The following is a 17,077-nucleotide window of genomic DNA, read 5'->3' as shown; positions in this document are numbered from 1 at the left end:
CTTTGCATTTCCGTTTAAAAATGCTTAGAGATTTTTATATTTAGAGTTGTTGTGGGAAGGGAAGACTGCAAGAAAAACGTGCCAATGACAGCTGTTTTTGATCCGCACTTTGTTTGGCATTCATTCGATGATGCTATCATTTGTAATTGCATTAAATTGGTTCATTTCATTTGGACAACGATTAGCCAATGCACTCGTTGATATGCGATCACAGAAAAGGATTTGCTTTTGACAGGGACAAATTTAATTGTTTTTGGTTTTAAAATTGGGAATTTCTAACATATTGCCGGAATGGCATTTTTGTGTTAATGATTGAGGTTGATATTGATTTCTCACAAATGTACACATATGGCATCCATTTAATGAAAAATGAGATAATATTTTAAGAATAATGGCATTGGTTTATTGAATAATTCCAAAAATCAGACGTGACTCTTCGTGGATTTTCAGAATTTACAAATTACAAAATATTGTCCTAAAATTATTTGAAGACACCGCCAAGACAAAATAATTCTTAGGCTTAGAAATCCCAACACTTGTTCATTAAATTTAATAGTAATTCTGCAAATTTTTATAACCTTATGTGTGGTCTCAAATATTTTTAAAACCATATTCTTTTTGGCAAAAAAAAAAAATCTCTTAATATTGCCTTAAAAAAGGATTTCTTCATTTTTATAAAATTTCAACTAATTCAAAATACATGCAAACAACATAACAATATCGTACAAAGAACTCACATCAAAATTCAATCAATATATTCATTCCATTTCTTAATTAAACACTCATCGTCAGTTTCATCAAAATGTATTACATTCGGATCATCTGAAGAATCTCTTAAATATTAAAAAGAAATATTATGGATAATTTTTCGAAATATTTTCCAAGACTTACTCGACCTCTGATAAATCACTAAAATCGCCATAATCAACCGGCTTGTGGCAAATACAACAAATATTTTTCGATTCTTGAAAGCAATTTTTACAATACATCGCATTACAGCCAATTGTTTCGCATTTGACTAGGGACTCTCTGGAATGAGAGGAAATATTTGTTAAACAACAACAGGCAAAGTAACGAGGACTTTTTAACAGCAACGTAGATTTTAGGTAATATATTTGCTAAAGAGAATAAAGGATACTAAAATGTATACACGTCGTGCTTTTACCTGCAGTATTGCAGAAGACACTACATACCTAAATTCCGAATTCCAAGGAATCAAAATCCGATAATTTCAAAAAAGTGGAAGAAAGGGGAATTTCTTCCTTCCCCCCTAATTAGGTTACTTTCCGATATAAACTTCGAAAAGGTATATACATGTGGGTTTTATTTTTAGCTCTGCTTTCATAAACTACTAGAATTCCCCTGTAATTATTGAAAAACCTGTAGGGAAAGGTCAAAAGTCGGCGGGGCCTACACCACTATACGTATATAGTAGAGCTTCCGTAAGAAAAAAAGTTTACATTGGGAATTTATATATTCCATATTCACATCAGATCTCTGTTTGAGAAAAATATGAGATTTATAAATATTAACACCAGAGGGGATGGACTCATATATATCATTATTCTATAAAAATATTTGGGTATGAGAAATTTGAAGAGAATCGGAGATGTGTGAAGCCTGATGAGAATCGGATGCTTATTTCGCATTTTATTAAAGATATGATTATTCAAAATTTCTGACCCTATGTGGGGAGATACTTGATGGAGTGGACCGATATTGTCCATTTTCGTTCTAGCACTGAAAAACATTGGTGACTCGCTTTACGGTTACAATTTATAAACGTCGAGCTTTTATCTGCAGTATTGCCGAACGATTGCAATGAATCTAAATCTGAAAATTTCAATAAATGTGGAAGAGGTTTGTTTGTTCCCCCTATTTAGGTTACTACTTTCATAATTTGCAGGAAAATACAACGTATAAGCTTTAAGCGTTTACATAGGAAAGAATATTAAATTTTTAACCAAAAACGATTTTCATAAAATTTCGTAATTTAACATTTTTGTACTCTTCAATAGTGATTTTTTAGATTAATGTATGAAAGATGTTTTAAGAATAATTAAAGTTGTTTTAAAGAAGGTTTATTCTTGTATTGAAGAAGGTCATCGGGTATTTTGTTATGATTCATAAAAAATAGGATGTTCAAAGTCCCTTCCTCATTACATATGAAGAAAAAGAATCGAAGAAATCAGTTTTCATTAATGAAGATGGCCACATTGTCACCTTTAACAGAAGATCCCTGGGTCTTTTTTCAAAACCAGAGAAGTTTTTTCATAAATGTGAAAAAAAAAAACTAAAGACTTGCTTGCGAGAAAGAAAATATCAACAGCGATCGGGCGATAATTACGACCTGCCGACAATTTTGCAGTTTTTTGGTCCATTTCAACCCCTAAATATATGGCGATCATCTCCAGAAAGAGTATGCTTCTATTCTGACCCTCATCTTATCCCCATGCAAAATTTCATAGGGATCGGGTCATAAATGAGATCTGTATATGATATCCTGATATCCTAACTACTTAGTTTTGTTAGCTGTAGAAATATTACCAAATGTTTAATTCAAAATGAAAATATGCCAAAAATATGACAAAATTGAAAAAATATGAGAAAATTTTACAAAATCAATATTTTCATCTTGAGAGAAATTTTTTTGATGCGATTTTTTTAGACGTTTTTTCTTTCCTGCCAAGAGGCCATTCTGAATTAATGAGAACTGTCGAAATAAGTTCAGCCGTTCTCGACATATAAGAGGTCTTTCAAGCATATCTCCTTTGATAGACATATATATCGCACATATTTTGCTATATATCCGATTTGTTGGATAATAACATCAATGTAAAGGTCAGAAGTAACCTTGTGATAAAATATTCACGGTTTAATGAATAATTTTGATTTTTTTTAACACAAAAGATATGGTATATTTTACCCGCTAAATATTATCCGTTGACCACCCAAATTAGTAGGCTTCTTCCCCGCCCTAAACTCTATCTACATGCGAAATATCGCGTCGATTGGTCTATAATTGCGACCTGTATAGCTACTGCAAAATCTGACATTTTTTCAGTATTTGGTTCACTTCAACCCCTAAACATTTGGCGATCATCTCCAAAAGCAATAGGGTTCTATTCTAGACCAAGCCCCACCTACATTCTAAATTTCGTGATTTCCATAATTGCGACCTGTAGAGTGATTACAAATTAACATGGACAGACGGACAGACGGACGGACGGACATACATAGCTAGATCGACTCAGCTCGGCGAGCTAGGAAGATCCATATATACTTTCCTAAGTGGGAAATCAATATTTCGTGGTGTTACATAATTTTTGGCCCAATCAAACTTATAATACCCCCAACACATAGTGTTGTAGGGTATAATAAAACAATGACGACGAATTTCAATAAAAGAATGACACTTCTAACAAGAATTTTAAATGCCGATTAACTGATTAGAAGAGCTTTTGAAATGACAATTGACCATGCGTGAGCGAAAAAGAAACGAAATTCTCGCGAATTTATGGAGGAAGAGAAAAATAAGACATGATCAAATGACTTAAAGGAAACACAAATCAGTGTTGCCAATTTTAGTGAAAAACTGTATAAATAGAATATATGTATAATATAGAATATACATAAAAACCAATTTATAATTCAAAATTAAGAAGAAGCTATGACCGATATGTATATTTGTTTCAATGATTTTAACAGAATATATTTTTATATTTAACTAATTTGTACTTACATCTATTTACAATAAAGTTATTGTTTCTGGCAAAGAAAAAAATTAACACAGGTAAATGAAAATATTTGTTAAATAAAAATATGAAGGAAGAAGGAAGAACAATTTCATAAATTTAACAACATACTAACTTTTTTATTTTCTCTATTATGTGTTGAGCTCACTTGCTCTCTTCATAGTGCTAAAACACGCACGTACACTAACAAAAATAGCAAAACAGAATAGAGGGCGCACTTAATCCTCTAATTTTCATTCACCTTCGAAACAATGAAATATGATATTTATTTCCACTTTCATTTAAAACAATTTAATTTTCACGACTTGTTAACTTTTTTGGATAATTTTGAATGATTGTATGCTAAATTTCAATTTCAAGGACGACTCAAATTACTTTTCTAAAAGGAATTGTATGTACTAATTAACTGATAGGAGGAGATTTGACATATGACCATGAGTGACTAAGGAAGACAAAATCTCGCGAATTCACATAGGAAAAGCAAATATGTGTCATCAAATTTACCTTTCCCGCTTTACATCTCCCTATTAATATGCTCAGCCCACTTGCTCTCTCTCTCCGTAGTGCCTAAAACAAACACATGCACGCACACTCACAAAACAACAACAGCAAAGAGGGCATATTGAATTGAATAATTCAAACACTTTTGAAATAATGAAATATGGTATTTATTTGCACTTTTCTTTAAAACAATTTATATATTCTATTTAAGAAACATTCGATTTACACGAATTGCTAATTTTCTTGATAATTTTTAGTGATTTGATTGCTTAATTCAATGAAACTTAGACGACGCGAATAACACTTCCAACAAGAATTTCAAGTGCCGATTAACTGATTAGATGAGCTTTTAAAATGACAATTGTCCATGAGTGAGCGAGAGAGACAAAATTCTCGAGAATTTAACGAGGAAGAGGAAAATAAGACATGATCAAATGAATTAAAGGAAACACAAATCAGTGCTGCCAATGTTAGTGAAAAAACATTATAAATTAGAATATATGTATAATCATGGTAGAAAATATAGGTAGACGCCAAAGGGCTGCAACGAGTATGCAAAAATTCAAGCATACTCGGTTTCTTACATTATTTTTGTTGATGCATTCGTTTAATTTGATCTGAATGAAATGACCGTTTTCGCTTCTGATCGAATCGAACGCTCAGTTTGAATCACTTCACTCACAATCAAACATGAGCGTTCGAGACGGTTTGATGTGTTCAGCAACATGAGTTGATCGAACACATGAATGTAAATGAGCAATCACAACCGTGATTGTCTTCTTTGAATCGAGTTCGCTCAGCGTCATTGTTTATTCAACCATTTAATCAAGTTGGGACAGTTTATTTTGACTTTTTTAATATTTGAAATGGAAGAATATTGTGATAGTGCCAACAAAATTGTTGCAAGTAGAAACTACACAGGTGTAGGTAAACGAAAAGGTCGAAGTTTGTGAAAAATCTTGACCAATATTGTAAAATAAAAAAAATATTTAAACATTTTTAGTTTCATTGGTATGATGTGTTTCTTTATTAAAAATTTAATTTTGTTTTTTTTTTTTTTTTTCAAATAAGTTACTGAAGTCTAGCATACAAAAAACCCAAATAAAATGAAAAATTGTATGCTTATTAAATATAATTTGTACCAATTTCTTAAATGAGGACATCTTTTAGTTATGAAATCCTTAGAAAAATTACAATCATGATTTCGCTCAAATTCGAACAATTATGTTTTAATCAAATCAAATCACTCACTTAACTAGGATAAATAAAACCGATCAGACTCATCATTGATGATCGACCCGTTATGAACAATTCAACATAAGTTCGTAAACAAATAACTCATGTGAGCTGTTTGATTGCGATCACAAAACTTCGATCAATACATGTTTGATCACAACTTTATCGTTTGGCTTGAGTATCTCGAATGAACATGTTGCATCTGACCGACTGATTGAGTTTGATTGTATTTCCACTGTGTGTGATCAAGCCTACTCAATCATACTCATTGCAGCCTTCTGGTAGACGCATCGACACAACTGCTGGGACAATGAACTGTCAAACCAATTCCGGAATTGAAAATGTTGAATGAAAAATTATTTAAATGTGTAAAAATTGTTGAAAAACGCGAATTATAATAATCTCCGAATTACGTCGTATAAGAAAAAATATAAAAATCTACTTATATTTGAAAAACATTTAATTTTTTTGACATATCAATGCTCCCAAGCGTTGATGCATCTACCTGTGTTCTTCTGTCATGATGTATAATGTAGAATATAATGGAGAAACCAAATAATTATTCTAATAATTGAGAACTTATGATAGATATGTATATCTGTTTCAATAAATTTAACAGAATATGTTATAATATTTTACTTACATTTAAAGATGGAAAGAAAAGTTAATTTTTATATTTTTTCCAATAAATTGCACACACAAGTAAATAAAAATATTCGTTAAACATAAAGGAACAACAATTTCATAAATTAAATACAAATTCAACGTATTTTTTTCTTTTACATATCCCTATTAATGTGTTGAGCTCACTTGCTCTCTACATAGTGCTAAATCACACATGCATGCACGCACACTCACAAAAATAGCAAAACAGCAAAGAAAGCGCACTTAATTCTTTTATTTTCATACTTTTTTAAAACAATGAAATATGGTATTTATTTTATTATTTATTAAAGAAAAACTTAATTAACACGACTTGCAAACTTTTTTTATATTTTTGATTGATTGTAAGCTAAATTTCAATGAAAAAAGGACGACTTAAATTATTTTTATAAAAAGAATTGTATGTACCAATTAACTGATTGGAGGAGCTTTGACATATGACCATGAGTGACTGAGGAAGACAAAATCTAGCGAATTCACATAGGAAAAGCAAATATGTGTCATCAAATTTACCTTTCCCGCTTTACATCTCCCTATTAATATGCTCAGCCCACTTGCTCTCTCTACATAGTGCCTAAAACAAACACATACACACACACTCATAAAACAACAACAGCTAAGAGGGCACATTGAATTGAATTCTTCATACACTTTTGAAACATTGAAATATGGTATTTATTTGCACTTTTCTTTAAACAAGTTATATATTCTATTTAAGAAACATTCGATTTACACGAATTGCTAATTTTCTTGATAATTTTTAGTGATTTGATTGCTTAATTTCAATGAAACTTAGACGACGCGAATAACACTTCCAACAAGAATTTTAAGTGCCGATTAACTGATTAGATGAGCTTTTGAAATGACAATTGTCCATGAGTGAGCGAGAGAGACAAAATTCTCGCGAATTTACAGAGGAAGAGGAAAATAAGACATGATCAAATGACTTAAAGGAAACACAAATCAGTGCTGCCAATGTTAGTGAAAAATATTATAAATTAGAATATATGTATAATCATGGTAGAAAATATAGGTAGACGCATCGACACCGCTGCTGGGACAATGAACTGTCAAACCAATTTTGGAATTGAAAATGTTGAATGAAAATTTATTTAAATGTGTAAAAATTGTTGAAAAAACGCGAATTATAATAACCTCCGAATTACGTCGTATATGAAAACATATAAAAATCTACTTATATTTGAAAAACATTTAATTTTTTTGACATATCAAGCGTTGATGCATCTACCTGTATTCTTCTGCCATGATGTATAATGTAGAATATAATCGAGAAACCAAAAAATTATTCTAATAATTGATAACTTATGATAGATATGTATATCAATAAATTTAACAGAATATGTTGTAATATTTTACTTACATTTAAAGATGGAAAGAAAAATTAATTTTTATATTTTTTCCAATAAATTGCACACACAAGTAAATAAAAATATTCGTTAAACATAAAGGAACAACAATTTCATAAATTAAATAAAAATTCAATGTATTTTTTCTTTTACATCTCCCTATTAATGTGTTGAGCGTACTTGCTCTCTACATAGTGCTAAAACACACACACATGCACGCACACTCACAAAAATAGCAAAACAGCAAAGAGGGCGCACTTAATTCTTTTATTTTCATATTTTTTTAAAAATTAAAATAACTTTTGAAATGACAATTGACCATGTGTGTGAGAGAGACGAAATACTCGCAAATTTTCAAAAGAAGATGAGTCATGGTGAGGTGTCTTAAAGGAAACAATAAAAAGTGATGCCAATATTAATGATAAAATATAAGAATTAAATCAAACTAGGAAGTAAATCAATCAATAGTGCCAATGTATGTGAACATGTGTATACGTTACACAATCAATCTACTGAATTTACCATCCTTTTTACGATAATAAAAATCGCATGATTTTAATTTATAAATATTGAGAAATTAATTAGAAATTACCGTAATTTATACCACTTTCACAAGACTATTTATATTTAATGTAAAAAAAAACTTACTCATTTAATGGTGAGCCACATAACAAACACTTATCGGCTTTTCGTTGACCCAATATAAGACGAAATAGACAATATCTGAAAATTACATACATAAGAATTATTTCGTTTTTTTAATTTCTTGCTGCAATTAATTTACCCTTCCGTTTTGGCTCTCAACCAATCTAGGAAAGAAAAATTATCGCCAGTTTTATTTTTCGTAAAGGCTATTCTAGCTTTGCGACGGGCCAATTTAAAGAAACTTACTAAAATGTTTATTGGAAAAAAATAATATTTTAAAAAATAAAATAATTTTTTGTCACCTACTTCTTTTTAGCAGAATTCGATTATATAGCCATATAGCTCGTTGCCTTGCCACCTCCGGATAATAAAGACGCATTACAATGTGCCTTAGCCGTAAACCATAGGGTTGACAAAACAGAAATATCCAACCAAATAAAATTAGGCTAGCAATTAGATAATAATGGGCATAACTAGGGCGCCGCGGCAGTGGTAAGCATGTATGTGGATCTATGGTGTAATTTTGCGATATTGGTTCAAATGCATGAACTATCCCACCAAATATCTCGCCAACGAAACCACCGCCATCGATTTCTACAGTTATGTAAGGGGGAACTAAATGTTATGAAAATATAATTAAAATAACTTAATAATTTCTTTGGATCTGTTTTTTTTTTCAATGCCATATAAGAGATTTTATAAGGTGATAGAAAAGTATGAGTGTGTTTACACTTACAAAATTGAGTGGCTTTCAACTGTCAATCCCATTAAATATGCATCAAATGAAATTGAATCTTAAATCCAGTGAATTTCATGTGACGTATATGCGATGGCATTAAAATGCACTGTATTTCGTATGTGTAAACACGCTTTGAGGGAAAATTTTTCCAGTTTTTACTTACTTGTAAAGCCCCTTTCTTTATGGCCATAATAAGATATCATTGCTAATATCCAGAAGAGACTGTAATCGGCAAAGCATATGCAGAACAACTGTATACTTGAAATTGCCAAAAATATACCCGATCTGGACAGAGCCAGCCATTCTTGACGCGTAAGCCTGCAGTCAGTTAACTGAAAGTAAAAACTTTTGTTGGGCGCCAGTAAACAGACAAATCAAAATAAAGAATCTGTGTGGTTTAACGTGGTCTATACTATGGCAGCATGTCTTACTTTACTTACTTTAATTTTCATAGACTTCCGAACATTTAAGCATGAAGGGTATATTAACTTTATCATTCTATTTGTAACCCCTCGAAATATACATTTTAGACCCCACAAAGTATATTTATTCTTGATCAGCATAAAATTCTATGTCGAGTTAGCGATGTCCATCCGCCTGCCTGTCTGGTCATCCGTCTGTCCGACTGTGGAAATTACTCTAACTTCCGAACGAATTGAATTAGGTTGATAAAATGTTACTTAAATGTGTGTTTGGTCTATAGGACTATTGGTATTGAAAATGGGCTATATAGGTCCACGTTTAGGTATAGCCTTCAGATAGCTGTACCTCCCTATTTTAATGATTTTAGCAACATTATTCGCCGGAAAGTTTCGTATTTGAAGTTCGTAATAGGTACTACAGCCTATGACAGAAAATTGCCTATGCAGGTCCAGGTTTTCGTATAGCCCCCATACAACGGTGCCTCCCTGTATACGGTATTTTGGTGATCTCAGCGGTAGTATTCACCGGAATGGCTTCAAATGTTGTATTTGTACTTAGTAATGGGTACTGCAGCCCGTGACATAAAATTGTCTATGCAGGTCCAGTTTCCGTATAGCGTTCATATAACGGTACCTTTAATATTCGGTATTTTGATGATTTTAGCGACATTATTCACCGGAGTTCTTTAAAGTTTCGTATTTAGAGTTCGTAATGGGAACTACAGTCTTGACAGAAAATTTTCTATGTTGGTCCAGGTTTTGTTGTTGTCTCCATATATCAGCATTTTGATGATTTTATCGATATTATTCCTCTGATTTTTTTCCTTAAAGGTACTACAGTCTATGACAGAATATTTCAAATGCAGAGACATGTCTTCGTATAGCCCCCCATCTAACGATACCTCCCTATTCACCATCATTTGTTATTCACTGGAATTGTTTCAAGTTTCGTATTTGAATACAATAATGGGCATTAATAACATTGCCTAAGCACATTCACGTTTTCGTATGGATCCCAATATAACGGCACCTCCTTATATTCCGCATTCTTAAGATTGTAAGAGAATTGTTAACCGATTTTATTTTGTTTTTTAAAAATTTCCATTTGGTGAAGGTTATTCAAAGTTCGGTCCGGCCGAACATACTGCTTTTTAATTGTTTCAATTTAAATGTTCACTTTTTACTCTTCATGTAGAACTTAGTTGAACAAATGTCGTGTAAATACTATAGGAAAAGCCTTTGGGTGTCCTTGAATCAAACTTACCCAAGGATATTTCATTTTCTCCATGAAAGTCAGAGGAAACGCCGTTTCCATATTCATACTTCTGCGGTTTTCATCTATTTCAACAAATTCCTTAGATATATACGAATTTTGATAGCCAGGATTGTGTAAATATTTCAAGCGAAAATATATAGCCCTAAAACGAAATACTCAAAATTGAATTGAAATTTTAACTCAAACTCCACACTTACTTGAATACAATCACAGCAAACATAAATAAACTGACCACATCCAACCAACCGAATATCAAGACAAATGTTTTCATTCGATTGTGTATATCCGACATTATATCCCTTTTAATGTCATCCAATTCCCTGGAAGTGGTGGTTTTTAAATAGAAATCATGATCGAAGGTTATGGAGACATCGAAGAGTTTTTTAACTTCTGCAGTAAATTGTTGTAGCTCTGAAAATTACCAATAAAATGGAAAATATTTATTTTCATGGTTTTAAGTTTGAGTGTAAACCAGTCCTAGCCAACCACTACCAATACAAAAGCTTGATTGTGTATGTTTCACAGACATGAGCTTTGCGAGAGAAACTCTTACTCTCTTAGTAAACATTGTGTGTGCTAATTCTTTGCGAAATAGAAAATTTTGAAAACAAACGATCGGTCTTTCTACTTCATTGAAAGCTAAAAAGATACTGTCTGTCTACAGAACAAATATTTTTTGGTGTGCAAGCAAGCAGTTCTGATGGTGAGAGTTATTCCCAAAACTATGATTGAGTCATGGTAGAAAAATACAGGTAGATGCATCAACGCTTAGGAGCATTGATATGTCAAAAAATTTTAAATTTCTTTTCAAACATAAGTAGATTTTTATATGTTTTCTAATATGGCGACATTCGGAGGTTATTATAATATGGCTTTTTCAACAATTTTAACAAATTTAAATAATTTTTCATTCAACATTTTCAATTCCAAAATTGGTTTGACAGTTCATTGTCCCAGCAGCTGCGTCGATGCGCCTACCTATATTCTTCTACCATGGATTGAGTGTAAGGTGTGGTGAATTGCCCATGGGCGGGGTGTTGGCGAGCGCTGGTGTAAACATACTTTCCATAACGGTCGCTATAATCGATTCATTGACAAACACCACCAATACACAAATGACATCCACAATCTTGGTGGCATAACATAGCATGGCAAAAAGCTGGGTAACTTGACACAGTGCCCTCATGGGACCCAATTTCTTTTGACAATCCTCTATTGCATTCTGGGCAATTTTCATGCAACGTTCATACGGAGTACCAAATTCTTTATTGCACATCCGTACAATGTTCCTCAGCCATGCAAATGCATTTTTCATTGTGGCCACTGGAAAATATTACAGGTTAAAATAATGGACCAATTTCAGAGATCTGCAAGAAAGTCTTACATATTACCACAATCAAAGCCTGAATTGTCTGCAACACTTGTTGGACCTTTCGCAGGACTTTCCTTAAATCATTGACGGCATTGTGTATGGCATCCTTAATGGCAATCAACGGTTTCTTCAGCGTATCCAACATTTCTCCCAGTGCCTGCTTCAATTGCATCTGGCCACAACTCAAACTTGAGACCATAACATCAATATTACGAAACAAATTCACAGTGGGTCCTGTGGCGGCAATAAAAAATGCCACCGCTATTATTAGGGAACGACCTTTGGAACTGCACAGAATTGGAATGGAGAGGGATGCAATGCACCTAAAACGAGCAAAACAACAGCGATAAACCAGTAAGGAAAGCTCAAAAGTCGGGCTGGGCCGACTATATGATACCCTACACCACTATGCATATTTAGTAGAGCTCTCGTAAAAAGGTTTATACAGGGCATTTCAGAGCTCTATGAGATATTTGGTACAAAATCAAAATCTATCTAATTCTATCGTGCATTTTACGAACTATAGCTATCTCTGAACCGGGTTTCTCCAAATTTGACGTATTAGCTTCTAGACTGAATTCGGTCTTATGAACGAAATTCATACCATTTGAACTGATATTGGGCATTTGATTCACAATTAACACGAAATCGGATGAATCCAAATCGGAACAGATTTTAATAAAATTAAAATCAACTATTTTTGGGCTTTATCTGATATCTGGTACCAAATATCATTCCTGTGGAGTGCATATTACGAATGTGAGGGACTTAAAGACCAAATCGGATGAAAGATATATATGGGAGCTATAGCCATATCTGAACCGATTTTTACTAAAATTGGTGTACTTGCTTCTAAGCTGGTTTCGGTCGGATTTGCCAAAATTGATGCTATTACGGCCATTTGGTGGTCAATCACCCGAAATCGGATGAAGATATATATGGGAGCTATATCCAAATCTGAACCGATTTCGATAAAATTTAAAACAGCTATTCCTGTGCTCCATCTAATACCTGGTACCAAATATCACGGTTGTGGAGTGAATATTACGAATGTAAGGGACTAAAACACTAAATCGGATGAAACATATATATGGTTGCTATATCTATATCTGAACCGATTTTCACTAAATTTGACATACTAGCTTCTAGGCTGAATTTGGTCCGCTGTACTAAAATTCAGTCCATTTGGACTTATATCGGCCATTTGGTGCACAATTAACCCGAAATCGGATGAAGATATATATGGGAGCTATATCCAAATCTGAACCGATTTCGATAAAATTACAAGCAGCTATTTCTGGGCTGTATCTTATATCTGGTACCAAATATCATTCTTGTGGAGTGCATATTACGAATGTGAGAGGCTTAAACACCAAATCGGATGAAAGATATATATGGGAGCTATAGCTATATCTGAACCGATTTTCTCCAAATTTGATATACTTGCTTCTAGGCCGAACTCGGTTGGGTGTGCCAAAATTCAGGTTATTTGGACTGATAGTGGACATTTGGTGCACATTTAACCCGAAATCGGATGAAGATATATATGGGAGCTATAGCTGTTTCTGAACCGATTTTCTCCAAATTTGTTGTATTTGCTTTAAGGCTAATCTCGGTCACATGTGCCAAAATTCGGGCCATTTGGGCTGATATTGGCCATTTGGTGGTCAATTAACCCGAAATCGGATGAAGATATATACGGGAGCTATATCCAAATCTGAACCGATTTCGATAAAATTTAAAACAGCTATTTATGTGCTCCATCTAATACCTGGTACCAAATATCACGGTTGTGGAGTGCATAGTAGGAATATGAGGGACTTAAAGATCAAATCGGATGAAAGATATATATGGGAGCTATAGCTATATCTGAACCGATTTTCTCCAAATTTGATATACTTGCTTCTAGGCCGAACTCGGTTGGGTGTGCCAAAATTCAGGTAATTTGGACTGATAGTGGATATTTGGTGCACATTTAACCCGAAATCGGATGAAGATATATATGGGAGCTATATCTAAATTTGATCCGATTCTCACCAATTTCAATAGGGTTCGTCCTTGGGCCAAAAAAATATTGTTTGGGAAATTTCATCTCAATCGGATAATAAATGCGACCTGCATTTTGTTCACAAGAATACATGGACAGACGGACGGACGGACGGACAGACGGACTGACATGTATAAATCGACTCAGAAAGTGATTCTATGAAGGTTCTCAAAAGTAACTATGGGTCTATCTCGTTTCCTTCTCCATGTTACAAACAAATGCACAAAGACATAATACCCTTACCACTATGTGGTGTAGGGTATAAAAAGCGAAATCAGAAAGAACCATTATTGTAGTGTTGCCGTACTTTTTTAATTGAAAAAAGGAGAAATGTTAGATTCGCTCAGAGATAACTGCTTCGCCCAGAAAGTACGGAAACAGAAAACTATTAAAACTATCTAAGCTGTATGGCAATTGGCTGAAATTTCAGCCAATTTCAGGATCTGCCAATCATGTTACTATTTTATTTTCGGACAAATTCACCTGATAAAGAGAAATACACGAGAACGCCATATATGTGCGTTCTCTCTTCAAACTCAATGCCCACTGAGAACCTCAAAAGTAATTTGGTTGGTAATTGGTGGGAAAAACTAAAAACGGCAAATCAGACTACCTTTATATAAGGGTATGGCAAGAATGGACCTAAGAAGACCTAAGAAACCACCGAGAATCCGTAAAATATAACAAGTAAAAAAACATTAAGTTCGGCCGGGCCAAACTTTTAATACCCTCCACGTTAGGGTAAAGGAAACAATAGAAGAAACGTGGAAAAAACCTTTAAAATGCTGAATATCGGGAGGTAGCATTATATGGGGGCTATACCAAATCGTGGACCTACACATGCAACGTTTCGCCAACGGAGTTAGAACCCATTATAACCTACATATACCAATTTTCAGACAAATACGTGAAAAAATGTGGCAAAAATCATCAAATTACCGAATATCGGGAGGTACCGTTATATGGCGGCTATACCAAAACGCGGACCTATAATTACAATGACTCGCCACACGAACTGGGACCCATTATGATCTACAACTACCAATTTTCAGAGAAAAATGTGTCAAAAATCATCAAAATACCGAATATTGGGAGGTACCGATATATGGGGACTATACCAAAACTTGGACCTATACATACAATGTTTCGCCACACGAACTAGAACCCATTATGACCTACAAATACCAATTTTTAGACAAATCAGTGAAAAAATGTGGCAAAAAATAAAAATACCTTATATCGGGAGGTACCGTTATATGGGGGCTATACCAAATCGAGGACCCATACATGCAACCATACATGCTACCGGAGCTGGAACCCATTATGACCAACAAATACCAATTTTTAAACAAATCCGTGAAAAAATGTGGCAAAAATAAGCAAAATTCCGAATATTGGGAGGTACCTTTATACGGGGGCTATACCAAAACGTGGACTTATACATGCAATGTTTTGCCATACGTACAGGGACCCGTTATAACCTACAAATACCAATTTTCAGACAAATCCGTGAAAAAATGTAGCAATAACCATCAAAATACCGAATATCGGGAGGTACCGTTATATGGGGACTATACCAGAACGTGGACCGATATACATATCTCATTTTCAATACCAACCCACCTAGACACAATACAAATTGCTCTGCTAAATTTTGGCGCTCTAGGTCCAATAATGTGGGCTGTATCGTGATTTCAACAGACAGACAGACGGACATCGTTAAATCGACTTAGAATTTTATGCTGATTATGAATATATATATACTTTATGGGGTCTACGACGAATATTTAGGGATGTTACAAACGGAATGACAAAGTTAATATACCCTCCTTTCCAAGGTGGAGGGTATAAAAAGAATAAAAATCAGGAGGTATATGGGGCTATATGAAAAAAGGAACCTCCATTGGATATATTTCGCGAGGTAACTCCTTGCCACTCACTGAGAACCCGAAACATAAAACTACATCTGATTTGGGGCTAAAGTAGCCAATGAAATGTTCATCCGCCCATTAAATATTTTTTTTTTTTTTTTGCCAGAAGTTTAACTACCCTCTGAGAACCATAAATATCAAATCACAGCTGATTTGCTTGGAAATGGGGACCAAAACTTTTAAATAACCAAAATCAGGGTGTAAACATTATGGGGTTATGGCAAAACGTAGACAGAAATTAAATATATTTCGAGAGGAGCTAAGCTACCTACTAAGGACTCGATATATCAAATTATTTGTGATTTTATATTAAATTTGGTACGAAAAGTTTCGAAATATAGAAAATAAGGGTGTGAGAAATTAAATTACCCACTGAGAACTTGAAAAGTAAAATACAATTGATTTATTTGGAAATCTTTGCCACTTAATTATAGCTTATTTGTATGGACATAATAATACGATACCCCAAATTACAGTTGATTTGGTTGAAAGTAACGACGGAAATATCCAAAACGAGAGTCACCATTGGATAAAGCCCATTTTCAATGTCCAACATCGTTGGAGTAGTTCAAACACTTATGCTAAATTTCATTTATTAATCTTCATCTAATTTGTAACCTCCAACTTGCCGAACTTTTTGTTTATTTCGCCTCGATGTACTAACGAAATGTAATCCTCCTCCATCTTATGGTAAAGGGTATAGAAAAAATACAACTGTTTAAAATTTCTCTCAAATCTTCGTTAAAACTTACCGTACGTCCTTGCTGTAGGATAAAAATATGATAATAAATCCCAAGATAATAAGAGAGCACCACCGGGTAGTGTTTACATGATTTCCCGAAAAACATTTATACCAACACACTGTTAGAACGATTCCACAAAGATAACCCAAGAGAATGGCATTCAATGCCTTTTGTATGGGTATACCACTGCCCAGGATCCTTTGGAAGATACGACCAAGAAATGTTTCACGATAAGGCTTGGTATTGGGTTTCTTTTTGTTTGGTTTATTTTTATTCAAATTTCTGTTAAACATTTTGTAATTGCTAATTCTTTGGATATTTTATTTATTGATTAAATCTTCATAGCCAATTTTGTTTTTTTTACTACAAACACTATTGTA

At 33.5% G+C, this 17,077-nt stretch overlaps 1 protein-coding gene across 1 annotated transcript; it reads right to left on the bottom strand.

Annotated features, from left to right (window-relative positions):
• Nucleotides 1-698: 698 nt before the first annotated feature.
• On the bottom strand, nucleotides 699-17,053 carry LOC101893825 (DC-STAMP domain-containing protein 2). The gene is made up of 11 exons (XM_059126326.1): nucleotides 16,707-17,053; nucleotides 11,989-12,299; nucleotides 11,667-11,927; nucleotides 10,802-11,015; nucleotides 10,593-10,746; nucleotides 9,070-9,238; nucleotides 8,474-8,782; nucleotides 8,307-8,412; nucleotides 8,171-8,245; nucleotides 892-1,029; nucleotides 699-833 (listed from the first exon to the last, which is right to left on the bottom strand). Exons 1-11 carry the CDS (start codon nucleotides 16,988-16,990, stop codon nucleotides 746-748), a joined length of 2,109 nt encoding a protein of 702 aa, XP_058982309.1. The 5' UTR covers nucleotides 16,991-17,053; the 3' UTR covers nucleotides 699-745.
• Between the last annotated feature and the right edge of the window lie 24 nt (nucleotides 17,054-17,077).

Source organism: Musca domestica, unplaced genomic scaffold (genome assembly GCF_030504385.1).
Source record: "Musca domestica strain aabys unplaced genomic scaffold, Musca_domestica.polishedcontigs.V.1.1 38, whole genome shotgun sequence".
Lineage (NCBI taxonomy): Eukaryota > Metazoa > Arthropoda > Insecta > Diptera > Muscidae > Musca > Musca domestica.
This window is presented reverse-complemented; position numbering and strand designations above follow the sequence as displayed.

What these genes read in the sequence shown, in the direction of transcription:
- LOC101893825 (XM_059126326.1), bottom strand. Translation starts at nt 16,990, where the DNA reads ATGTTTAACAGAAATTTGAATAAAAATAAACCAAACAAAAAGAAACCC. An exon ending in GGCTTTGATTGTGGTAATAT is followed by an intron (nt 11,928 to 11,988) that starts GTAAGACTTTCT and finishes AATATTTTCCAG; the next exon opens with TGGCCACAATGAAAAATGCA. An exon ending in AGTGATTTATCAGAGGTCGA is followed by an intron (nt 834 to 891) that starts GTAAGTCTTGGA and finishes TTAATATTTAAG; the next exon opens with AGATTCTTCAGATGATCCGA.